The sequence below is a fragment of the Balaenoptera ricei genome, chromosome 9, assembly GCF_028023285.1.
Source record: "Balaenoptera ricei isolate mBalRic1 chromosome 9, mBalRic1.hap2, whole genome shotgun sequence".
In the NCBI taxonomy this organism is placed as follows: domain Eukaryota; kingdom Metazoa; phylum Chordata; class Mammalia; order Artiodactyla; family Balaenopteridae; genus Balaenoptera; species Balaenoptera ricei.
Genome location: NC_082647.1, coordinates 29,663,344 through 29,679,374, shown reverse-complemented (window position 1 = coordinate 29,679,374; position 16,031 = coordinate 29,663,344). Strand labels below are relative to the sequence as shown.

The 16,031-nt window shown below is 36.4% G+C and overlaps 1 protein-coding gene across 1 annotated transcript in view; it reads right to left on the bottom strand.

The window, feature by feature from the left end:
* Nucleotides 1-16,031, bottom strand: part of FAM3C (FAM3 metabolism regulating signaling molecule C) — a 46,890-nt gene that overhangs the window by 14,410 nt on the left and 16,449 nt on the right. Inside the window, exons 3-5 of the mRNA XM_059933515.1 lie at nucleotides 14,964-15,068; nucleotides 7,687-7,716; nucleotides 6,744-6,867 (exon numbers count right to left, since the gene is read on the bottom strand). Of these exons, the coding sequence (XP_059789498.1) occupies nucleotides 6,744-6,867; nucleotides 7,687-7,716; nucleotides 14,964-15,068 (259 nt within the window). The remainder of the gene's footprint in view (nucleotides 1-6,743; nucleotides 6,868-7,686; nucleotides 7,717-14,963; nucleotides 15,069-16,031) is intronic.

Genomic DNA, 16,031 nt, shown 5'->3' with positions numbered 1-16,031 from the left:
TGCATCTGACAAAATTCAACACCTGTTCATGATAAAAAGTCTCAGAAAACTAGTAATAGAGGGGAACTTCCTCACACTGATTAAAAAAAAAAAAGAAATCTACAAAAAAACTACTGCTTAACATCATACTCAATGGTGAAAGGCTGAAAGCTTTTCCTCTAAAATTGGGAACAAGTCCAGGATGGCTGCTCTCACCACTACTACCCAACACAGTACTGCAAGTCCTAGTCGACTTCCAAGAAAAGGAAATAAAGGCATACAGATCGGAAAGGAAGAAAATAAAGCTGTCCCTATTTGCAGATGGCATGTTTGTCATCTGCATGTTTGGATAATCCCAAGGAAGCTACAAAAACAAAAACAAAAAAACCTCTTGGAAGTAATAATTCAGCAACATTACAAGATACAAGATCAACATATAAAAATCAATTGTGTGTCAATACACTAACGAACACAAGGAAACTGAAATTAAAAACACAATGTCATCTATGATTGCTCAATAAAAGGGGGGATGCTTAGGTATAAACCTAATAAGGCATGTGCAGGACCTTATGCTGAAAACCACAAAATGGTGATGAAAGATATGAAAGAAGATATAAATAAATGAAACATGTCATACTCATGGACTGAAAGATTCAACATTGTAAAGATGGTCAATTCTCCATAAATTAACATATAGGTTTAACAAAATTCCTAACAAAATCCCAGCAAGGTGTTTTGTAGATAGAGGCAAGATTATTCTAAAATGTCATATACAAAGGCAAAGAAACTAAAGTAGCTAAAAACAATTTTGGAAAAAAAAAAAAAAAGAGCAAAGTTGGAGGCATCACTCTACCTCATTTTAAGACCTATTCCATAACTAGCATAATCAAGAGCATGTGGTATTGGTGGAGGAATAGATATATAGATCAATGGAACAGAGAGGGAACAAGAAGTGGACCAGTGGAAACAAGAAATGTACTAGTGGAAGTATGGCCAACTTATTTTTTAGCAAAGGAGGAAAAGCAAGTCAATGGAGAAAGGACAGTCATTTCAACAAACTGTAATGAAGCAAGTGGATATCCACAGGCCAAAAAATTGACCCTTAACCTGAATCTCATACTTCATTCAAAACTTAATGTAGAATGGACCATAGATTCATATGTAAAACATAAAACTATAAAAATCTTAGAAGATAATGTAGAGAAAAATCTTTGAAACCTAGGGCTTGTTGTAAAGTTCTTAGGCATAACACCAATCCATAAACAAACAATAAAGCATAACCCATAAAAGAAAAACATCGATAAATTGGACTTTATCAAAATTAATAACTTTGGTTCTGCAAAAGACCCTGGTAAGTGGAATGAAAAGACAAGCTACAGACTGGGAGAAAACAGTTACAAACCACATATCCGACAATAGGATGCATATCTAGAATATATTAAAAGAACTCAAAACTCAGCAGTAAAAAACCGAACAATCCAATTAGAAGATGGACAAGAGACATGAATAGATATTTCACTGAAGAGAATATACAGGTGGGGAAAAAACACATTAAAAGATGTTCAACATCACTAGACATAAGGGACAGATAATTGAGATATCACTACACACCTATTAGAACTAAAATAAACAATAGTGGCAATACCAAATGCAGGTAAATATACAGAGAAACTGGATCTCTCATGCACTGCTGGTAGGAATGTAATATGGAGCAGTCACTCTGGACAATGTTTGGCAGTTTCTTACAAAATTAAACATTACACTTAACACACAACCCAGAGCTTCTGGGCATTCTATTACAGAGAAATAAAGATGCATTCGAAATTCAAAAATCTGTATATGACTGTTCATAGCAGCTTTATCAATAACAGCCAAAATCAGAAGCACTGAAATTGTCTGGTTGAGGACAACAGGTGATGGATAAACTGTGGTATACCCATACCACAGAATATTAGTCAGCAATAAAATAGGAGTAAATTATTAATACGAACCAGTATTTCAAAAGCATTGTCCTGAGTGAAAAAAATCCAATCTCAAATGGTTACATATTGTATGATTCTATTTATATAACATTCTCAAAACATCAAAATGATAGAAATGAGAAACAGATTAGTGGTTTCCAGAGGTCAGTGATGGTGGAGGTGACTATTAGAGGGTATTATGAAAGAGATCTTTGTGGTGACGGAATAATTCTGTATCTTAATTGCTGTACTGGTTACATGAGTCTACACATGATAAAATGACATAGAACTAAACATACACGTTATACTAACTGATAATTTCCGTTCTGATATTATACTGTAATTATTGATACGTAAGATATAACCACGTGGAAAAATGGGTAAAGAGCACATGAGACCTCTCTGTACTATCTTTGCAACGGCCTGAGATTTCTGTAATTTTTTCAAAAATAAAAAGTTAAAAAAAAAACCTCTACTCCAAGATCCATTAAAAAAGGAAAAGCATAAACATTTGATTTGTAAAAGCTCAGTAACATTTAACTATTTACCCATACTCGTCGCATACCTGTCTTCAAAATTTCACTCGTTCTCTAAAACTTAAATGCAGTTAATAAAACACAGACCTTTTTTATGTGTGTGCAAGACCAGTTGTGAAAGGTGGGCCATAAGAGAACCAAACAAGTCTGCTGCATAAGAGGGAAGTTTCAAAATGCGTTTGTTCTGCTCCTTTCGGAAATGTGTTGTAGCCACCACTGATATGAAGAAGCCAGAGCTATGATTAACCTGTTAGAGTAATAATTGTCACGGCGTCTTCTCCAAGAGAGATCATTTGGAGTGTGTGGCTGCGTCTATCAGAGAGCAGAGAAATAAAGGCAACAAAGCAGCACTATGACATAGGCTTCCCACAAGAGGGCAGTAGCTTATCAAGTTTTAAAAACTAAATTCTATCAGGGGAAACCTACAGGGAGCAAAGGACAAACCACTGAAGATTTTAAATGTATAAAGGTTAGTCACTCTTACTAACACAAGTTGCAATATTTTCTTTTATCCTTTACGAATATGAAGGTCGCCCCACCACCGCTCCACACCTGCAGGCAAATAGCTAAAAAAAATGATTATACAATCTATAGATAGATTCTACAACTTTGAATAGAGTTTTGTTTCAAATACCTCCAACGTGTTCTAGCTATTATGTCTTAAAATGATTCGTTTAGAGAAGGGTTTAACAAACTACAGCCCATGGGTCAAAACTAGCCAGCTGGCTGGCTGGCTGTTTTGTTTTACCACTCATGACCTTAGAATGGTTTTTACTTTTTTAAAATGGTTATATTTTAAATGATTATGTAAGTACCTACGTAGTATCCTTGATTTTACTTTTTGGACCTCACAGCCAAAAACACTATCTTGCCTCTCAATGTGAAAAAAAAAAAAAAATCCCTCAAAATAGTCTGCCATATAATTTCTGTATCAAACATTAAGATTATAATAAAAGGTGAAGTATTATTCCTAATATCAACTTCATATAAACTGAAATCATACGAGTAAATGCCTGAAATAAAAGCTGTATCTTGAATATTGGTAAACTCTATGGGTTCTCTAATACAAAAGAAAAAGAGCTACAATTCCTGTATTGTGTGACACCTGATATTTATACCCGGGATTTTCTATTTCTAACTAATGAGAAGTTTGAAATCCATCTTATTCTCCATGATATATCTTGACTGCGTCCACCTGTCCTTAAAACCATGACCACGACCCTATCTTACCATCTTTTATCTGCACTGGGGTTTCTAAATCTCAGTCTATGATGATACTACGGACTTGATAAATCGTGTGGAAGGGCTGTGCTGTGCACCGCAGGAGGTTTGAGAGCATCCCTGGCCTCTATAAGCAGCACCTCCACAGCTCTGACATCCCCAAATGTTTGCAGACCTTGACAAGGGTCCCCTGGGGAGAAAATCACCCCGAGAAGCAATGATCTGGACCAGTAGTGTCCAAAATGAGTTTGCATATGCTCAGAGCATGTGTAGGAAAATATTAAAATTTCTACTTATTTTTAGTATTCACGTACATATTTCAGGGGGTACACAGGCAAAAAAAGTCTCTTGCCAACTGTGTGTGTGTGTGAGGGGCGGGGAGAGTGGAATTGAAGAGCTATGGCAGCCATGGTAATCACCCTCCAATTGCTCTCTTTACTTCTCCAATCATTTTACCCAGCAGTCAGATCATTTTCTTCAATGTAAATGAAGTGATGACATGCCAGAGTTTGAAAACCTTCAGCAACCTCTCAGCACACTCAGAAAAAGATCTCATCTCTTTCCCTGCATGGCCTGTAAGTTCCACTCGCCTAGCCCTTACTTCTCTCCAGCTCTGTCCCATCTTAGGGCCTTCAAGCATGCTCTTCCTTCTGTCTAGAATGGTCTTCCCCCACTCTTCACCTGGCTGTCTTCCTTCTTATCCTTTAGTTCTCAGATTAAACATCACTGTCTTAGAGAAATTATTCCTTGACCCACTCAATCTAAAGTTGGACACCTCGACCTCACCTCACTTGCCCCCGTAAGTATTCCTCACACCTTGCTGCTCTGTGCAGCGTGTGCCACAATTTCTAATTATTTATTTGCATTTACTTCTTAAATATCCATCTCCCTACTAGACTGTATGTGCCATGGAAGCAGGGACTGTGCTCAGCAAATATTTGTTGAATAAGTGAATGGAATGAATGACGCTAAGAAAACTTAGACTCTTTCTTTAACATTTTTTGTTGGAAAAACTTTCTAGAAACATGCTATTTAATGGTTCAAATAACCCACTGGCTACAAACGAATATGCCATGTATCAGTCTGCTTTTATTATTTTTTTTCTTTTTCTTTCTTTCTTTCTTTTTTTTTTTTTTTGGCCATGCAGCATGCGGGATCTTAGTTTCCCGACCAGAGATCAAACCTGCACCCCCTGACAGTGGAAGCGTGGCATCCTAACCATTGGACCACCAGGGAATTCCCTGGAAAAACTTTCAATACAGAGATAGAATATACTGGAAAAGGTACTAGACTGTGAATTGTCCCTATTTCTCCACTAGGGATCCCTGGCCAATTATTCAGTCCTTCTTCAAGGACTAGATTTCAGGGCCTGAGGCAAAACTGTAAAATCCCATCAATTATTTAACCTCTCATGGGAATGGCAGAATGATTCCTGAAAAGAGGATGGATAGGTAGCCTGTCTCAACTTTACGGTTAAACGAACTGAAATACAAATTCTACGTGACATGCCCACTATGCTAGAACCAAATTCTCTGGCTCTAAGCCCGTACTTATTTCACCAGACTCCACTGCCTACATACATATGCTTCTCTCTTCTTTTTAACCTGTTCTAATCTGTGAATAGAGAACTTGCTAGTGTTCATTAAGAGTTTGATCTCTTCTTCTTTGCATTAAAACTTTCATGCTTCAAGGGGGCAGAGGTGTCTAAAGACAATCTACTGTGGGCTGGGCATTCTAAGAGAACTTCTGCTTATTATTCAGAATCAAATTTCCGGCCCCTTTAGCCAAACAAGGTGAAAAAGGTGAAAAAGGTGAAAATGGTGAATGGGAACATTCTAAGGTAATGCGAAGGATATTATTTAATGCAAAATCTACTAACTAAAATCCAAGTGCTTTTTAATTCAATTCAGTAAAGCAAGGCTATTATGAGACATCAGAGGACAATGGATTAACAATGGATTATCATCAGCATGAGGAAAAAGGAAATGAGTAGGGATCTTAAAGATCATCTAGCTCAAGCCTTTAATTTATAAGAAAAGTGTTATTTTAAGAGGCTAAATAACCTCTGCATGGTTAACTGAAAAGGGGGTTAGGATAAAAATGTTAGCGCTTCTATATTAAAAAGAAAAAACACAAAATGCTGGGAAAAACTGCTTCGTTTCCTTCAATCTGTAAAATTACCTCACTCTTTATTCTACATATTAATGGTACATATATTATTTTATGTGAAGCTTAAATAAGCTCACATATCTAATTTTTCAGGCAAGACCAGATTAAAAGCAACCAACTAAAAGTAAGGTTTGCAACTTCACAGGCAGGAACTTCACAATCAAGTGACAATGGACACTGGGGTAGGAGGCTGCAAAAACCTAAAAAGTATACTTTGTAGAGCATCTCAATAAAGGAAACCATTCAGTTTAGTGGCAAGCAGTTCTGGGCCGCAATGGACTTGAGGTTATTGCTGGGTTATTTCATACTTCAACAAGCAGCATTCAAACATTTAAGATGAAAGATGTTGGTTTGTAAGATAAAGTGTTTATCATCTAGGGCAGTGCTATCTATTTGACAAAAATGGTCCTATTTGGACTTCTTTGCAGCGATGGAAATGCTCTCTATCTGTGCTGTTCAGTTGGGTAGGCACAAGCTGTCCGTGACTATTAGCACTTGAAATATGGCTGGTGTGACTGAGGGACTGAACTTTTAATTAATTTAAATGAATTAACTTTTCCCCTATTACTTAAGAATCAAAATTAAATAGCCACCTGTGTCTATGACTACCAGTTGGGATCTAGAGAATTCACTCAGAGGAAATCTCTCATCTTTACACAAAGCTGAATAAATGCTATGTTCTTATGTCAGTCTAATATGGAATGTAAGAACTTGAAGACTCCTTAAATGAGTGGGGAAAAATTGTATAATGGAAATGGAAATCACTCTTCTTTAGTAAAAGCATGCCCAATACATTTTCAAAGGATCCATTAAACTCAGGTTCAATTTGCTAAAATTTAATAGCACATGTTATACTTCCAAATTGATAAATACTTACACATTGTCTTCCAGGCAGATTTTGGGTCCTACCACATTAGCTGCTCCACTTGCCATTTTAAAAGCAAAATGCTTCTCAGGGCAAGCTTTTGAGATCCCACATTTATATCTGGGAGGTTTTGTAGCTTTGGAGAGAAAAAAATTTTTTTTAAGAAAACGATGTTAACAGACTCTGTATTTAGTTTGTTTCATATCTCAAACCACAAAGGGCGTTATGCAAAACACCAAGATATACATATCTTAAACTACATGCTAGTTGTTTTTTTTTTTCCTGAGAGTTTCAAAGAACCTCTAAACAAAACAAAACGGAACCTCCTAGGAAACAAGCTAACAATTAACATAAATGGAACAAGGAACATGATCTTCATGAGGGTAAATATATTTTATCTAATTATTTTTAAGCTTATTTAAAAAAAACCAGGATGGGGGCGGTCTGGAATTGTTACTTTGCATTTCCAGTCCATATATGCAAAATAAATGGACAGTAAAAAGCCTGATCCAGTCCATATATGCAAAATAAATGGACAGTAAAAAGCCTGACGCATCACTGAATATCTGCTCACATACTAGTTCTAACTAGGAATTCTTTTTTTTTTTTTAACATCTTTATTGGAGTATACTTGCCTTACAATGGTGTGTTAGTTTCTGCTTTATAACAAAGTGAATCAGCTATACATATACATATATCCCCTAACTAGGAATTCTTTTACACACTTTCTGTACTTATAATACTGAAGCTAAAAAACACTAATGGAACAAAATATCCATTATAAATACATACCCAAATTATTGAGCTGTCCAATCAAATAGCTTCCTTAAAACTTAATAATTTCTAAAATCAGTTTTGCTCACATTGAACTATATCCATTGTTTGAATATAAGTTCTCATATGCCTAAGAGAAAAAGAATAAACCATCTGCAAAATATTGAGATGAAATACTTACAACGTGCAACTGCGTCCAATGCTGACCTTGCTAAGGAAAAAAAAGTTATTTTCGTTAGAAAGAATAAAGCTATTGGCAAGTATCACTTTTAAACATGTGTGGAGCTAACAGGCCTATAAAAATGTATTTGAATTATTGTTTAGTATACAATACAAAAACCATGAATATCACTTTAGAGAAAAAGTGAGAAAGTAACTTTTAGGCTACATAATTCACTACAAACAATTAGGTAGAGGAATTATGGAGAGTATTATTTTATTATTGATAGAGCACTTTGTTTTTACCTTTACATTTTATGTTTAGTTTTAGTTATTATAAACTTAAATACTAATCAGAAAGTTACTCTACAAGCTTAACTTTTTTAAATTCATTTTTTATTTTTTTCCAGCTTTCTCGAGATATAGTTGACACATAAAATTGTGTCAGTTTAGGTGCACAACACTTTGATATGATACATTTATAAACTGCAAAATGATTACCACGATAGCGGTACATATAGTGGTATGATACTATACCCCAATAATAGTAGCTAGCACCTCTATCCCATTACATACTTACCACTTCCTTTTTGCGGTGAGAACATTTAAGATCTACTCTTTTAGCAACATTCAAGTATATGACAGTATTATTAGCTTATAATCACCATGTTGTACATTCAATCCCCAAACTTGTTAATCTTATAACTGGGAGTTTGTACCCTTTGAGCAATGTCTCCTCATTAACTCCGCCCCCTCCCAACGCCTGGTAACCTGCATTCTTTTCTGTTTCTCTGAGTTTGTTCTTTTTAGATTCCATATATAAGTGATATCATACAGTATTTCAAACTTCCCTTTAAATGAGTTTAAATATATACTTGGTGACTATTAGGGTGTTTAAAAGTTGTTGCTGCTGTATGGTGTAGTGTACATATGCATATAAAGTCCTGGAGAATATACATAAATCTATCTCAGAGGTTAGGCTAAGAGATTTGGGGAGGGGGAAGAACACAAGAGGGATAGTGGTGGTAGGAAGCTTTAATTTCCCTAAAATAGAAATGTATTAGGTATAATAATAATTAAAAAAAGGTCATTACTAAGAGTTTTATTTTATCATTTATCAGTTCAAGGAAGCCAGAATTTTCTGATCAAATCTTAACCCGAATGCAGTAGATGTCAACCTGGACATCTACACTTAGAGTTTTTAAAAAGCATGAACATCTGATCCCAGCCCAGGAGATTACAATTCAGATCGTCAATAGTATTGTGGCTAGCCATTTCCTGATTTAGCTAATAAGCGTGCAGTGTCATAAATGCTTGCCAGCTGTTTAACTATAAATAGTCACTTAGTTTTTAGTTCTGTACTATTTTAGGTAACTGTGAATTTCCTGTAAAACCAGTACTGAAACTGGAGAACAGAATGTTAAAGCTGAAAATAATATGTAAATGTTTAAAAACAGGAAAACAACTAAGTAAATGAAGGTCATTAACTCTACAGAACACTCAGAATATTATGCACCGTTGAAGTCATATATGCAATGCAGTCACATGGGAAAAGTTAAATGCATGGAATAAAGCAAAAAACAAATTTTATCTGTGAGTACTAAAAATATTCATGGATAAGGACAAAGACTTGAAGGAAACAAAAAATGATCAATTAGTAAATTAGGGTGCTGGGGCTCATTCTTTCAATTTCCTTAATTATATCATTTTTCCTTAATTATGTCACAAAAGGGAAAAATAATTCTAGAGACCATTCGGTCCAATGCTCTCACTTTTGTAAATGAGAAAATGGAAGCCAGAGAGTGACTAGCAACCAGTGATTAGCAGCATGTAGACCAGAAAGTCTTGGACTTCCCTGGTGGTGCAGTGGTTAAGAATCCACCTGCCAATGCAGGGGACACATGTTCGAGCCCTGGTCTGGGAAGATCCCACATGCCGTGAGCAACTAAGCCCGTGTGCCACAACTACTGAAGCCTGCGTGTCTAGGGTCCGTGCTCTGCAACGAGAAGCCACCACAATGAGAAGCCTGCGCACCGCAACGAAGAGTAGCCCCCGCTCTCCGCAACTAGAGAAAGCCCGCGTGCACCCAGCAATGAAGACCCAATGCAGCCAAAAATAAACGAATAATTAATTAATTAAAAAAAAAAAAAGAAAGTCTCAATTTCACTTAGACCTAAACAAACAAGTATCATCAGGCTCAGATGTTAAGATGCTTACGGAGGAACACTGTTCAAATCAGGAATGCTGGCATACCCAACTTACGATAGCCAGATATGGGGAAGACAGTGGGATCAAAACAGGGGTAATATAACAGCTCATTCACATATGTGGGGCACTCTATCAAGTACTTTTGCATGTATTATTGATTTGCCCATCACCTCTGTTTTAAAGAGAAAGAAACTGAGAACAGATAGGTTTAGTGACTGGATTTGTTCTATGCATAATTAGTAATCGGCGGAGCAAGTTTTCAAAGCCATATCTCATTCTAGCACCCAGACTTATATTCACCCCCCCCACAAAATGGGACTGTCTGAGGTCTAATGATCACAGGTATAAAAACCACTAGTCCTGCTAGGAGCAGGAAGCAGGATAGGGGGCTTTCAGAACCATCCTTCTGACTGCAGAGTGGAGAACAGACTGCAGAGGATTCAAAACTCGAGACAAGGAGTCCACAAGGACAAGGACGCTGCTAAGGTAATCCAGGTGAAAAAGGGTAGCAACTTGAACAAGAGCAGTGACTGTGGGTTTGAAAGAAGTAGACAGGCTCAGAACAACTAAGGCTGTGGAACAGACCAGATGGAGGGGTGATGGAAAGGGAGGAATCAAGTTTACCTCTCAGACATTTGCCTTTAGAAGCATTCATTTATCCATTTACATGAGCCAAAGAACAAAAACACTATCTCTCACTCAAGATGTTTGTTATCTACTGAGGAGACGGGGTGTGGGACGGATGCTGAGCTCTCTGTGGACCTGTTAATTTTAAGACACTTGGAGAAGACCCAGACAGAAGTCTAGAGGCCAGCTGTAAATGAGACCTGGGATGAAGATATAAACTGGAAAACAGGCAAATGATGAGGCCACACAAAGGGAGGACTTAAAATGAGGAGAGGGCTGAGGAGAGAAATCTTAGAGACATTAATCGTCAACTAACACTCAGAGGAAGAGTGTGGCTGAGGAAAAGGAGACAGAAGGAAAACCAGGGATAAGCCTCTAAAATGGTCAAACGGGTTTGATTGGAAAACTTAAGGGATATTAATAAATAAATAATAAATCAATGCAACTCAATTTTAAAAACTTTACTGGGATAAAATTTGGGGTAAATGTTTCTTAATCATCAGACTTTTGAGAAATAACATCATCTCCATTTAATTTGTGTAAGAGTAAGGGGAGAAGATGCTCAAAGGAAAAAAAAAACCTCTTGTGAAAAACTTTTCAGATTAAAACAAATTTTATCCAATATGCATCACAAGCAAAAGCCCTCTATTTGGCCTGCAGTTCTGAGAATTTTAACACCTGGAGGCCAATAAGGTAAATATTCATAAATAAAACAGGATGTTTTCCACATGTAGAGTATGGGCACAACATACAAACACAAAAATCCCTCCTTTTCTGCAACTTTCATTTCTCAAACTACCTTGATAGCTTTAATTCTTAATGTCTTTCAATATATTCAGCTTTTCACTTCAAGAAACGATAATAAACATTTGGTTTTATCAGTGAATGTCTTTCAACAAGTCAGGCTAAAGAAATCCAATAGAACTACTTTGTACTTTAGTTTTTAATAATGTCTCAAATAATTTATATGTATATACTATTTCAGTGGTTTAAATCTGAAAGGTAAAAATAAACCAACTAAAGAGAATATTAAGTACTTACTGCAAAAATATTTTGGACTGTTTTCAGTATATTTACTAGCTGTTAAGTATCCATATTGAAAACTAACACTATGTTAAACCACAATCATAACTAAGACTGGTAGACTGTACCCATGTTGATGTCCTAGTGTGACACTGTATGTAGCTTAATAAGACGTTACCAATGAGAAACTGAGTAAAGGGTATGTAGGATCTCTCCATATTATTTCTTACAAATGTATGTGAATCCACAATTATCTTAAAATAAAAAGTTTTGTTAAAAATTGTTTAAAAAAACCAGGATACATTTTGGTTATTTCAACTACTAATTGCAGGCAAAATTTTTCATTCTTCCTTTCTAGAAATGTTTTATTTTTCTAAAACAGTACTATATAATCAACCTGAATGTAAATTTACATAAACTATCAAGTAAGTTATTATATCAACAAGTTGAAAAATGGGAAAAGTTCACCACCAAAAGAACTATAGTTAATCTCATGGGCCCCTCTAAGATACTGATTATAGAAACAATCTTAATGTCGAGTTAAACTTAAGTTAGATGCTAAACAAATGGCAAACACAACCGTATCTCAATCTTTGCTGAATTATTCTGAAATAAGATTTAAAAATAACCTCACAAATTAAATTTTCACCAATTCAACAGACTGGAATCCAATAGGTTTTGTGGATACAGAACATAACTTCAGTTGTCATAACTTCAGTTATGACAACAAAATAAACCATCTGCCCTAAGAATGCCTAAATTAAATAGCTAAAACATACACAATAAAAACTTGCACGTTCGTAACATTAGGAAAAATCAAAATGAAAATTAAGAAAGACGACTATCCTAAAGTAGCTCAGTGCTTGTTCATAGCTGACGACCAGTGGCTTGTCAACTAATACAGCTTTAAATGAATCCCACTTTGAAAATACTCTTCCTCCCCATGTAAAAATCCTAATCCTCCATTACCTATATTCATTTTCCATTCAATCAGCATTTATTATGTACAGGACCCAGCGCTAGATGCTAGGTGAGTCACTAAGATATCATTGCTCTCAACATTCGTTCTCCAGTAAGGGAGGCTGAATACATGAAAAGGAATAAAAGAAATTCTATAATGTAAGGCAGAATAAAATCAGGCCAAATTGAGATATAAGTACTATGCATTATAAAGGACAGTTCAGAAAAAGGAGAAACATTCTAACAGGGAAAAGATGGAGACTAAAATACAATTTCTCCCAAGAAGGGGCATTTATGCAGTTTTGAAAAATGAGAAGGATTAACAGATGAAGGGGAGATGAGAAAGATGTGTGGGGTGAGGAAGCATGAACAAAGGCTGAGGTAGGAAAGGACAGGACAGGGTTTGTGTCTGTAGATCACGTGCACGTGGGCACAGCCAGCGGGGGGAGGCAGGGCAGGAAGGGAGGGGGCGTACAGGTGGGGAAGGCAGAGGCAGGCTGGGGACTGAGTGCCATCCTAGCAGGGAGTTCAGATTCTACTCTCCACTGAAATACTAAAGATTCAAGAGTTTTAAGAGAATTGCTCTGGCAGTGGTGACATAGGCAGATATCAAAGACAAGAAATAGACCCAAGACCATCCCTGTAATGTCCAAATAAAACATCCAGACTAGAGATGAAGATCCAAACCAGGGAAACACTGTGCCCACACCCAGCCTCTTCTCTCTGAAAACAGTGGGCCTTTTCCCAAAGTAATTTTTCATTTGTACCAATGGTCCCGTGGCCCCCTTCTCTCCAGGATCATCCTTTTTTCTCTGTTTAATCTCTTCCCATTGATTTGTAATTCACTGACTCCTTGCCCGAGGCCTACAGAGAAGTGAAAACCTCTCTATTACTTCAAAAAAGAAAAAAATGTTCAACTTACTTCTGCCTCAAGCTACCATCCCCATAGTTGTCTTCCCTTACCATCAACCTTACTTAGAAGAATTAGCTACAGCACATTGTTTCCACAGCAACACTGAACAAGTCCTCAATGCCTTCCATGTTTTTGTGCCCCATCCTTCAACCGAAACCAGCTGTGCTCTCAAAGGACCCCAGGCTGGCCCTTTGCAGTAACAGAAGCACACAGCCCAGGAGAAGTCAAGACAATTCTCACTACACTTTGCAACAACTATTCTATGCTCGATCCTGGATACTTCATTTTAAGATGGGTGCCAAAAAATTGACAGGAGGAAAATAACCAGTGCATTAAGAAGAATGGTTCAAAGGGAGGATTTTATAACTTGATAAGATGAAAACTTATAAAAACATGGCATGGAGGAGAATAACCACAACTTAACTATTTAAGAGATCATTAATGTGGAAGAGAGCTCCAGCAGGTAGAAGCAAGATCAGTGGATTGAAATTACTTGGGAGAATAAAAGGCAGAATTCAGTGCAATACAAGGAAGTACTTTTAAGTAGTCATTGTAAGAAAAGTCACCTGAAAATGTACAGAAATGAAAATATACAGAAATTGAGGACTACATGCCAGAACTGTCTAAAGCCTGATACCCAGTATATGGTCCATGGATGGGAAATCAGCATCACCTGGGATCTTGTTAGAAATGCAGACTCTCAGGCCCCATCCCAGACACTGAATCAGAATCTGCATTTATCAAGATTCCCTAGAGATTCCTTTGACATCGAAGTTTGAGAAACACTGGTTTAAGGGAGTCTTGAAACTAGATGTGAGAGGGAATGTATTAGGTCTTATATTAATTTACGGAAAGCAAAACTCACCAACTATTCCAGAGATCTCAAGGTTGTTTCATTCGATTTCTGCCTACTAGGTCAAAATACTGTTTCTAGGTTTCAGAGTCTGACCTTTCATGAGTCATTTTTTAATACTTTACACAGTGCTCAGCCAAAGCTTATTCAAACATTTCAAATGTTAACTTATTTTATCAGCTTAAAGATTTTGTTTAAAACTGAATTAAGGCAGCTTGTAGTGGTACATTTACAACATAGCACCAAATAAATTGCTAAAAGGAAAAATGGTGCAGAAGGAAAATAAGGGTAGGAAAGCAAGATGGATTTCTACGGCTGGTATTTAAAATGCATTATCATGACTCCTAATCACTTGCTAACTGAGGGTTAGATTTGGTTCCAAGTTTTTAAGCAGCCAATTCAAATAGGGTGTGATATCTTCTAGCATGTGCATTTAGAATGCCATGAATAATGTCCCTAGGCATGCATAAAACAGGCCCCATTAAATATATTCAAAATGTTGAATAGAAGATTCATGCTTTATATTGAATTAATTGTAAGATTTTCTATTGTATATTTTAGAATATTCCAATGAATCACACTTACCAATATAATTTCATTTTCTTTTCTAGACAGCCTAAACAGCAGAGTAACTCAGTGTTGATAACTGGTAAAAATTTAAAGACAATCTCATCACAAATAAAATTTAAGAAAGGCAAAAAGAAATAAAACTTACCAAATAGATTTCCTAAACTTGCATCCATTTTTATTTCAAATACTTGAGAAATAACATAGAATGTCAGTAAAAATACTGCCACAGCTACCACCAACTTTGCAGCACCTAAATAAAGGGCAGAAATAATTCAACATGAGCTTATGGGCCCACGGAATTTTTAGTTATGCATTTCCATGAAAAACGTTAAGTGTATTTAAAAAATTCTTAAGACTAACAAATATCTACTTCTTATCTACTGGATCTTAATTTTACTTGAGTTACAACAAAAACTGTACCAACAATCTATTTTGATTGATTTTTCTGATCAAACAATTATGAGATTGTCTAGCAACCTAGACACAGGACTGCCTGAGTCATCTGCTTAGTTTTCTCATGGAAAAAAAATGACCTGCTATCAACTTCTGGCTGACTACACAAAAGTATCAAGGCTAATGGAACACCACCACCAAGTATGTGGGATGACACATTCTCAATCCTTTTCAATGATAAAGGGCAATACAAGACAGAGAGGATACAAAAACACTGAACCTTCCAGAGATACTACGGCAACAGACCAGGATGTCCACTCAGCAAGGAGTTCTCAAGTGAAATGTAACAGGTTTACTGTCCTCACCAACCCACGTATCTCTTGAAGCACACAAGTGCTCCTGGTATGGTGAACAATGAAATATCTTCCCTCATACTTGATACCAAAGTTTAAGACACGCCTTCCCCACTCCTGGAGGACTTAATTCGGCACCTATCACATTTAACACGGTTACGTGGTAAGCTCTGGGAACAGACTCTGAGTCTTCCATACCTTTATATGTTTAACTATTTCTGAGTGCCTTACAAATAATTAGCACTGCTACTGACTAATTAACTGCTTAATACGAATCATCACTTGTCTTTCTTCTCCACAGCTAAGCAAACCTAGGAAAGAAAAAGTACAAGATACGAAAGGACATGAAAAATGACAGGAAAGAAACATCATCTTCTTACTCTTAGAATTTCAGAGCCATCTCACTAGGCTATTCAGAAACAATATTGATATTTGCCTATATAATCTCCATTCCCCTCTCTTACCGA